Source organism: Anthonomus grandis, chromosome 13 (genome assembly GCF_022605725.1).
Source record: "Anthonomus grandis grandis chromosome 13, icAntGran1.3, whole genome shotgun sequence".
Lineage (NCBI taxonomy): Eukaryota > Metazoa > Arthropoda > Insecta > Coleoptera > Curculionidae > Anthonomus > Anthonomus grandis.
In genome coordinates this window covers 3,381,320-3,391,897 of record NC_065558.1, presented here as the reverse complement: position 1 = coordinate 3,391,897, position 10,578 = coordinate 3,381,320, and the positions used below count along the sequence as shown (strand labels likewise).

At 35.3% G+C, this 10,578-nt stretch overlaps 1 protein-coding gene across 1 annotated transcript; it reads left to right on the top strand.

The window, feature by feature from the left end:
* Positions 1-3,649: 3,649 nt before the first annotated feature.
* On the top strand, positions 3,650-10,147 carry LOC126743834 (mitochondrial fission 1 protein). The gene is made up of 3 exons (XM_050451065.1): positions 3,650-3,786; positions 3,904-4,162; positions 9,852-10,147. Exons 1-3 carry the CDS (start codon positions 3,733-3,735, stop codon positions 9,992-9,994), a joined length of 456 nt encoding a protein of 151 aa, XP_050307022.1. The 5' UTR covers positions 3,650-3,732; the 3' UTR covers positions 9,995-10,147.
* The last annotated feature ends 431 nt before the right edge of the window (positions 10,148-10,578 follow it).

Sequence of the window (10,578 nt, the reverse complement as noted above, 5' to 3'; positions counted from 1 at the left end):
TATACTCAATTATAAATAAAAACATTTGAAATCTCTAAAATGTGTGTTTCTTATTTCACCCTCTGGCTTTTAGTTGACTGGTTAACGAACTCCGAGTTTCCTGTCCTGGGTTTATACTTTATGAACAAAATGACATATATGACAGATAAGAGAGTGCCTGCCATCTCTCTATAATAATGTCAAATTCACACTTAAAGACTCAAGATTTTTAAACTCATGCCAGTGATGAATGACACCGGCTCTCATTGACAATTCGACATTTATAATAGGCCCTCTGTTTTTATTGTTGTATTTGTAAATTTTTAAAACATTGATGCCACATAGCAATAGATTGAAGCTAGCTAATGATAGGTGTAACCCTATGAGTTTAAAATATTCTTGTTATGACCGATATTATGCTACGAGCGGTTGTCACAGCCTGAAGAGAAGCCTAAAGTTTCCTGTCCTAAGTTCATACTTTACGGGGTAAATGACAGTCTTGACAGATTACACATTAACCTCAAGTACGACTATGTTTACACTTTTAGTCAAAAAATATAAATTTATTTTCAAAACTTCAATCTACGTACTACTGCAGTTTTGAACTAGTCATCATTATAATAAATTATTTTCAAAGTTGCATAATAAAACACTGTAAATTTAGTGTTTTTTTTTATTATTATATAAATAGTAATATATAACATATATATTTTGTACATACAGGTTTTATTTCTAAACTATATTATACTCAATTATAAATAAAAACATTTGAAATCTCTAAAATGTGTGTTTCTTATTTCACCCTCTGGCTTTTAGTTGACTGGTTAACGAACTCCGAGTTTCCTGTCCTGGGTTTATACTTTATGAACAAAATGACATATATGACAGATAAGAGAGTGCCTGCCATCTCTCTATAATAATGTCAAATTCACACTTAAAGACTCAAGATTTTTAAACTCATGCCAGTGATGAATGACACCGGCTCTCATTGACAATTCGACATTTATAATAGGCCCTCTGTTTTTATTGTTGTATTTGTAAATTTTTAAAACATTGATGCCACATAGCAATAGAAAGTTAGCTAATGATGGGTGTAACCTTATGAGTTTAAAATATTCTTGTTATGACCGATATTATGCTACGAGCGGTTGTCACAGCCTGAAGAGAAGCCTCAAGTTTCCTGTCCTAAATTCATACTTTACGGGGTAAATGACAGTCTTGACAGATTACACAATAACCTCAAGTAAGGCTATGTTTACACTTTTAGTCAAGAAATATAAATTTACTTCCCAATTTATAATCCACGTACTACTGCAATTTTAAACTAGTCATCATTATAATAAATTACTTTCGTAGTGGCATAATAAAATACTGTAAATTTAGTGTTTTTTTTTTATATTATGTGAATAGTAATATATACCATAGACATTTTGTACATAGAGAGTACAGAGGTTTTATCTCTAAACTATATTATACTAATTTATAAATAAAAACATTTGAAATGTCTAAAATGTGTGTTTCTTATTTCACCATTTGGCTGATTGGTTAAAAAACTTTGAGTTTTCCGTCCTGGCTTTATGGTCTATGGAGTAAATGACATTCTTGACAATTAACACATATGACAGATAACAGAGTGCCTTCTCTTTAAAATTAGGCAAAACTCACACTTAACGAACCAAAGTTTAAGCTCAGACAATGACGCCGGCTCTCATTGGCTACGACAATGGGGCATAATAGGTCGTACGTTTTTATTGTTGTATTTGTCATCCTTTGTCAATTTTTTAAAACATTAATGCCACATAGCAATAGTATGAAGATATATACAAGCTATATTGATGGGCGTAACCTTATGAGTTTAAAATATTCTTTTAAATAACCGATATTATGCTACGTCACAGCATGAAGATAAACCTAAGTTTCCTGTCCTAAGTTCAATTTTATTGGGGTAAATGACTGTCTTGACATAGATGACAGATAACACTAGGCTGCGTTTACATGTCCCGCAAAAGGTACACATATAGGACAAATTCGAACAAGCGCAAAATTACTTAAAAGAGTATGAAATAGATGCACAGTATCAAAAAATTTAGTGATTCTGTCAAGGCCTTTAAGGCGTATTATTATATCTTGCAATTATAAATCCAACTTGACTATTGTTATCTGTCATCTATGTCATATGTCAACGATGTCATAAGACAGTTACTCCATAAAGCTTGAACGCAAAATAATAAATTTAAGTTTTTCTTCAACTTGTGACGCAGATTGTTCTCATGTAAATAAAATAATAGTTTGAGGACAAACCCCCCTTAGATAAAATAATTTGACTGTTCTCTCCTAGCTTGTCCAAGTGAAATGTTACCTTTCATAATCCAGTGACCCTATTTGCTTAGTGGACGTCAAAAGCGACACCTCTTAATATATTTTTAAGCTATCATATTATAACTAATCAATATCATCTTTTCTGACAGGAATCTGTAAACGACGCTTTTACTCCCATTGAGACGTACTAGAGGGCACCATCATTCAAGAAAATTTTTAACTCAAGAAATCTGTAATTTCAAGAAATAAACTCGCACAATCGCACACACACTTGACACAGACATTTGAAGCGGCATCTTTTAGAAAAAAACATAACTAACAACCTCATTTCAAGCATTTGTTATGTAATACCTACAGCGCAACATCTGAGTAACGACTGTTTTTTTACAGGGATCTATAATTGAAGCTTTAAAAATTATTTTTTTTTAATCAGTTTACGGTGTTAAACTTTTACTTCCAATGACACATACTAGAGGGCACCGTCTTTTAGAAAAACATTTTACTAAAGATCTTTTTACAGAGATGAGAAATTTACAGCAATAAACTAACATTACACAATCCAGATACTCTTACTAATCTCTGGAGAGAGAAAAACAGGTTTCACAGGAGGCCGCTGTATTTACAGCAGCATCTCTTAAAATAAACAGCAACTAATTACTGCTTTTTACAGGAATCTATGATTTGAAGCTTCTAGAAGAAGCATTTCTGTTCTCAATTGCACGTAAAAATTTCTCTAGATGGCGCCACATGTGAAGCGCTATCTTTTTTGTTGTTTAAATTATAAACCACATTACCAGCATCTATAATTTTATATCTATAGCGCTACTTTTTAAAAATTGCAGCTGTTAATTAGTATTTAAAGGTATTCATATTAGAAAGATTAAAAAGTAGTTTTTCTTGCACCATCTGTTAAAGAAAACACTAACTAACATCTGGTTTTTAAAGGAATCTATAATTTGAAGCTTCAAAAAGAAGTTTTCTTCTAGGTTTCTTTTACTATTTTAAAGTGTTACATAAATATTTCTCTAGGTGGCGCCACATCTGAAACGCTGTCTTTTTAAAAAAATATAAGTAACGTGCTCATTTTAAGCATCTGTAACTTAATATCTTTAGGGCTATTTCTTAGAAGTTGCATCAAAAAATTTGAAGTTTTTTTCTTGTGTTTTCCATAACTTTCCACCATTTTTCTCACGATATGGCCATCTCTGAGAAAAAAAATCTAACTAGTTGCCCTCTTACAGGCATCTGTAATTTAAAACACAAAAAGCAGTTTCCTTACTGACTTTTCAGTTAGCCTTGGATGCTTACCGCAAGAGGACGCCACATAAATGTTAATGCTGTCAATGTCATACAAAAATAAAACTGATTATTGTTTTGACGTATCATTGCCGAAAATTTATTGAAAATTATTAATAAAAAAAAAAAACTACAAAAATGGCCGATACCGCTGATATTCTAGCCGAAACGGTTCTTCCGGAGGATTTAAAAGTAAGTCCAACCCATTCACCTTAAATATCATCAATAACCGAATTAAGTCGAGGGATTCTTTGAAGATTACACAATTTCAAATCAATTCATTAAAATTCACACCTTAAATGCTTTTAGAAATTTGAAAAAATCTACCACGAACAACTATGCAAAAGTGATGTAAGCCCCAAGGCACAGTTTGAGTATGCCTGGTGCTTAGTCCGAAGCAAATACCCTGCCGATATACAAAAGGGCATAGTCTTACTCGAGGAACTGTATAAAACCCATGAGGAGGGACAAAGAGACTATTTGTACTATTTAGCTATTGGTAATGCTCGGCTCAAAGAATACACCAAAGCTCTGGAATATGTGAGGTCATTTTTATCAATTGAACCCGGTGAGTCATAGCTTTTTGTGTTGTTATCCTACATTAATATAAGGTGATTAAGCAATGCTTTGATAATGATAGTTCCTATATTTCAATACTGATAAAATGTATGATATAATAACTGTCACTGTTGCATTTGATAAAATCAAACTTTGAACTTCAGTTAGCTGGAATCAATCACGCCACTAGACATCTATGCCACCTTAAAGACTTGTTTGTGACCAGTTGTACAAAGAGCTCGACACTCTTATTTACAAAGCTGGAAACATTAATTAAGCTGATTTTGAAATGACAGTTCTTAATGTAACTTGAATGATTTGACAAAAAATTTAATAATTTGTCTAAGCATAAATATTGAAAAATAATTAAATACTAAATGAAATGCACCCATACAGATTAGATTAGATTAGATTAAAATAAGGGTGAAGTTTCACTGCGACCTAAAAGATCTATTGTGTGCCCCTTTCTAATTACTGCTTGATGTTATTCTCAAGTCAAATTACTTCGTACAATCCTATGGCTTTAATAAAGGCTAGTAGTTGTGACGGTTCCAGTAATGAGATATTTCCTTCTGGAATTTCATAATTACCGAGGTGCATGGCACGACTTTCGACAACTGTTTCGCATGCAGTTACTAGGTGTTCTGGGGTCTCTTCCTCTTCCCCACAGAATCTGCATTCACCTGTCTGTTCTAGTTTTAGTTTCCTGCGGTGTTCTCGAAGGTGACAGTGCCCTGTTAGGAATCCTGTGACAATCCGTAGTTTAGTTTTAGTTAAACTTACTAGAGCTTTAGATTTTTTTGGGTCGAGGGTTCCAAGGAACATCTTGGAGTGTCTCAACCCTGGATGATCATCCCAGAGGCTTTCTCTGAGTTGATCCTCCATTTTTGTAAGCTCATATAGGTAAGTATTCTTTTCTATGCCGCAGAAAGGTTCCGGTCCTACAAATTGAGAACCAGATCCCTTTTTTGCCAGAATATTGGCTTCTTCGTTACCTTGCACACCTGTATGTCCAGGTACCCACAATATTGTGACTTTATTTCTCTTTCCTACCTCATTAAGTTTGCCCAAACAGTCTCTTACCATTTTAGAACTGATGACATGTGAACTCAGTGCTGCTATGGCTGCTTGACTGTCGGTGAAGATTGCGATGTCCTGCTTGAGGTAGTCTTTGTTCAGGATTAATTGAGCGCATCTTTCTATAGCGTGTATTTCCGCTTGAAAGACACTGGTGTATTTTCCCAGTGGCTCTGAGTATTTGGTGCCAGGCCCAAATACTCCAGCTCCTGTTCCTTTTTCGGTTTTAGAACCATCTGTGTACCATTTGATAGTATTCTGTTTAAGTGAGCGGGCGACAGATCCATTTTCCCAGTCACTTTTGCTGTCAATTTTTGTACTGAAATTCCTAACAAAGTGATATTCCCGAGTTATATCGTCCTTGGGAAGATCGAACAGGGGAATGGATCTTGTTTGAGATACCCAGGCTCTCTGATCAATGTCCCTACTGTTCGTTCTATCCCTTGCTAATCTGAACATGGCCCTTTTAGCAGCTCCCTCTACTGCCAGGTGAAGAGGTGCCAGGTCAACTATGACCTCCAGTGCTGCTGTGGGGCATGTTTTCATAGCTCCTGTAATGCATACGCATGCAAGTCTTTGAACCTTGTCAAGTTTACGCCTTACTGTACTTAACTTTGTAGTGTCATGCCACACCACTGCCCCATATGTGATTATGGGTTTAACCATCATGGTGTACATCCATCGCAGTATTTTTGGGGAGCATCCCCAGTTTTTACCTGTTAGGTTCCTGCAGATCATAATGGCTTTAGTGGCCTTGTTTACTGTGAATTCTAGATGCTTGTTCCAACTAAGCTTACTATCCAGTGTCACTCCTAGATATTTTACTTCATCCGATGTATGTACAACTTGTCCGCCCAGGTGGATGTCCCTGGTGGGTTGCATTTTCCTTTTACGAGTGAATGGTACGATAGTAGTTTTCGCTGAATTTATGCTCAGCCCCACTGATGTGCACCATTCTTCCGTGATGCTTAGGCTTCTTTGTATGAGGTCGTATAAAGTGCCCTTATACCTGCCTTTGACTATAATAACGATATCATCAGCATATCCTATGCAGGTGAAACCGAGATTTGTCAATATCTCAAGTAGTTCATCGACTACTAGACTCCATAGTAAGGGTGAAGTTACCCCTCCTTGAGGCGTGCCACGAGTAGTTTTGATGCCTGTGGTCTGTTCGCCCACAGTAGTCTCAGCCGTACGCGTGACAAGCATTTGACAAATCCGTCGGATTATGGTTTTGTTCAAATTTCTTTTTTCCAGGGCATTTTTTACCGCTACATGTGACGTGTTATCAAATGCCCCAGATATATCTAGAAAGGCGCAGATGGCTGTTTCTTTCTCATTCAGGCTTTTCTGGATGATTTGTGTCAGTTGATATAGTGCGGTTTCTGTGGATCTGCCCGCTCTATAAGCATGTTGACACTGATGTAGAGGTGCTCTCTCCAGAATGTCATTCCTGATATGGTTGTCTACAATTTTTTCTATTGTTTTCAGAATGAAAGACGTAAGGCTGATAGGTCTAAAAGATTTAGGGTCAGTCCCATCTTTTTTTCCTATTTTCGGTATGAAGGTGACTTTTGCCCTTCGCCAGCTACTGGGAATGTATCCCGACGCTAAGCTCGTCCTTGCTATTCTACTCAGGTGAGGAAGGATCTTCTCTTAGTACCCATACAGATACTAAGCACTAAAAAAAATAGATAATCATCCATTTACATGCAACAAAAGAGATAGAAACAAATAGCAAAATTGGTTAAACACACTTTTATAAAATTAAAATCCATCATTGAACAACTCTTATATAGTAGTAATTACATGCATTTCTAATAACTCTATAGGGCTTGTATACATATATCTATTCAGTAATTCTAATGAAATAAGTATTTAAAAAGTCACAATTTATTTATTAATGTGCATTCTATAACAAACAATCTACAACCAAGCAATAGACGGTCTTCTCACTCTGAACAAATATGTGCGACTGAAGATTCGAAACCAGATATGGACTGAGTGGCATCTTTTTATGATCTGACCAAAGCCTTTGATTGTGTCTCTTAAAGACTCATCATTGGAAATTGAAAATTGAAAACTTTAATAACAGCTTATCAAAAAAAACATGAATGACCTGAATTTTATTCTTTTTGCAAACAATACTAGTTATATAAGTAGTCAAAGTCGAAACAAAAAATATTATCAAAAGACAAAGCCTCCCTGACCAAGCAACAATAAGTTATAAAATATTCCAAGTACAAATAAAATGCTTAACTTAAAAATTAAACCTACAGTAAAAGAATAAATATTAGTAAATTAAAAGTACAAAAACATGATGTATCATTAAAAAACAAACTGAGAGACTGTCTAAATTAAGGTTTTTTTTCTGTTTAAACAAAGGTCTACAATGGTCTCGGTCCACAGATGTATCTTTTCAGGTCTTTTCTGGAGAACAAAGAGAGTCGATTAGACAATGGCTTCAAAATCCTTAAAATCATATTCCATTTCTTAGCCTTGATTCAACCAAGACAACATAGACTGTCCTTGCCAACGAATGTCCAAGTTCAGTCTTTTAAAATGTTTACAAAGAATAGGAATCAAGCATCTGTGGAGAGGGGTCTTTTATAAAGTGTATTAAAGTAATCTTTCACATTACATGGTTAGTGTTGCTATTAGGTAACCGTGGGGTCCAATCCCAACCTCTAGAAATTGAACTTGTTCACCTGAAGAACACATCACTTGGAAAGAAAACCGGCATCGAAAATGCCAATACCTAACGCCATCTAGAAGTTTTTATTTTTTTACAAGGTCATTAACCGACTCTACACTAGATGTCGCGATCAGTACTATTTTCATACAATATTAAATAATGTAATATTATAAAAGCAACCATAAATAAAACGCTACACTCTCTTAAAGTGGATTCAATATGAGGCTTAAAACTAAGTTTCTCATCAATAACACCACCCAGAAATTTTGCCCCAGAGCAACACTCAATTTCAATATTTTATTCAATAGGATGTCCCCATTACAACTAAAGGACATTAGTTTTGGTCAAGCTCAGAAAAAGAACATTTGAGTCACACCAGGATTTTAGTTTTTGAAGTTCAGAGAGATTAGCTTGTGTTCCACCTTTAGGAAGAAGAATAACTTAACAAGGCAGGAAGAAAAGATACCAGATTCCCATGAAGGATAAAATTTTGATTTCATGATTATTCGTTTTCTGATACTACGAGGGATGTCTTTTAAGTTTTGCATATAGAAATATAGAGGGCGTCACTAATCAAATGTCATTAGTCAAACTTTACTTTTCTTAAATTCAAAACGTCAGTGCGATACATATAGTTTTACAGCTACAGTGAATTTTTAAAGGTAGCAAATTGCGCATACCATGGAATTAAACAGAGAACATTCTCGGGCCATCATTTTTTACAATTTTCGAAGGCAATTATCTCAACAAGAATGCTGTGCTGAGTTGATTTCTGTTTTCGGTAATGAAGCACCACATCAGTCGACAGTTTCTCGTTGGTATGCAGAATTCAAGCGTGGACGGGTTAGTCTTAGCGACGATCCAAGGTCAGGTGCACCAAAAACGGCTGTCACCCAAGAAAACATCGATGCTGTGCGTATGCTTATCACGGAAGATCGACATGTGACATATCGTGAGATTGAGGCTTCATTGGCGATTTCAAAGACCTCAATTCAAAAAATTTTGCATGAAGAATTACGGGTAAGAAAATTAGTTTCCCGCTGGATACCGCATCTGTAAACTGAAGAACAGAAAGAAGCTAGGGTGATGTGGTGTCAAACAACTCTAGACCGCTTTGAGGCAGGAAACTCTAAAAAAGTGTACAGCATTGTCAGTGGTGATGAATCATGGATTTACTCATATGAACCTGAAAATAAACGTCAGTCGTCTGTATGGGTATTTCAAGATGAAGAAAAGCCAACAAAAGTCATTCGTTCTCGAAGTGTATCCAAAAAGATGGTTGCAACATTTGTCTCAAAAGCAGGTCATGTTGCAACAATTCCTCTGGAGAATCAACGAACTGTTACTGCCGATTGGTACATTACCATTTGTTTGCCGAAAGTCATCGCTGAGCTTCGAAAAGCGAACCCACAACGACGAATCATCCTCCACCAAGACAATGCAAGTTTGCACACAGCCCGGAAAACTATTGAATTTTTAACTTATCAAAACGTCGAATTATTGAATCATCCTCCGTACAGTCCCGACCTAAGTCCCAACGATTTCTATACTTTTCCAAAAATCAAGAATGAACTGCGTGGTCAGAGGTTTCAGACGCCAGAGGAAGCAGTTAACGCCTTTAAAAATGCAATTTTGACAGTACCCACAAACGAGTGGAATAACAGCTTTGACAACTGGTTTGAGCGCATGCAAAAGTGCATTAAATTTCGTGGAGAATACTTTGAAAAACAATAAAGTCGTTAAAAGTTATTTTTTGTTTTAATCCAGCTGCATATGCAAAACTTAAAAGACTACCTCGTAGTAGATACCAAATAATGTACTACACACAATCATTTTAAGGTAGCTTTGTACATGTGTACCATAGATCCAGTAACGATTTATATTTGAAAAAAAAAATTATTTCCTTTAATGTGATGTTTTTTTACAGGTAACCAACAAGTAGTAAGCCTTGAACAAAACATAAAAAAGAAAATGGAAAAAGAGGGTCTCCTAGGTATGGCACTGGCGGGAGGCGCTGTCTTAGCAGTTGGAGCAATGGTGGGCATCGGCCTGGCCATCAGAAAAAAGTGATAATAGTCTGATCCATTTGTTTATTGATGTTTTTATTTTCTATTTATTATGTTAACGAACTTTTCTAATAAATTTATATACATGGGTCGCAACAAAATCCGCTATTTTCCACTCGATACGATTTTGTTGTCACTTGGTATGCTGTTACTGTGACTGTCTTGGAGTTTTACTTGGTAGCAAATTGTCTTAAGATTGCATATTAAAAGTGATTTTTTTTGGGCATTTTCTGCTTATGTTACATTTAAATATTAGGTCGTTAGCTGTGTTAGTCGTAAAAATAAACATTTTTTTTATAAGACTTTAATGGCATTATTGTATCAAAAATGTAAATAAATAGTATAAGGTCTTAAAAAAAAAATATTTCTATAATTCGGGTACCAGTACTTATGGGAATTATATTTTTCTTAGGTAAATAATGATTTTTATCCATAAGAATTCTTCATTGTCCTGTAATGATCCAATTTACACCAAAAAGAACTGAAAAAAAAGAAAGAAAATGTGAAAAATTCCGGATTTAGATCGGAGGATCGTTCAGTCCTCCGTCCGACACATTTAACCTTGACTAGATAATCCAAGTCGACTTT

What these genes read in the sequence shown, in the direction of transcription:
- LOC126743834 (XM_050451065.1), top strand. Translation starts at nt 3,733, where the DNA reads ATGGCCGATACCGCTGATATTCTAGCCGAAACGGTTCTTCCGGAGGAT. An exon ending in TTCTTCCGGAGGATTTAAAA is followed by an intron (nt 3,787 to 3,903) that starts GTAAGTCCAACC and finishes AAATGCTTTTAG; the next exon opens with AAATTTGAAAAAATCTACCA. An exon ending in ATTTTTATCAATTGAACCCG is followed by an intron (nt 4,163 to 9,851) that starts GTGAGTCATAGC and finishes GTTTTTTTACAG; the next exon opens with GTAACCAACAAGTAGTAAGC.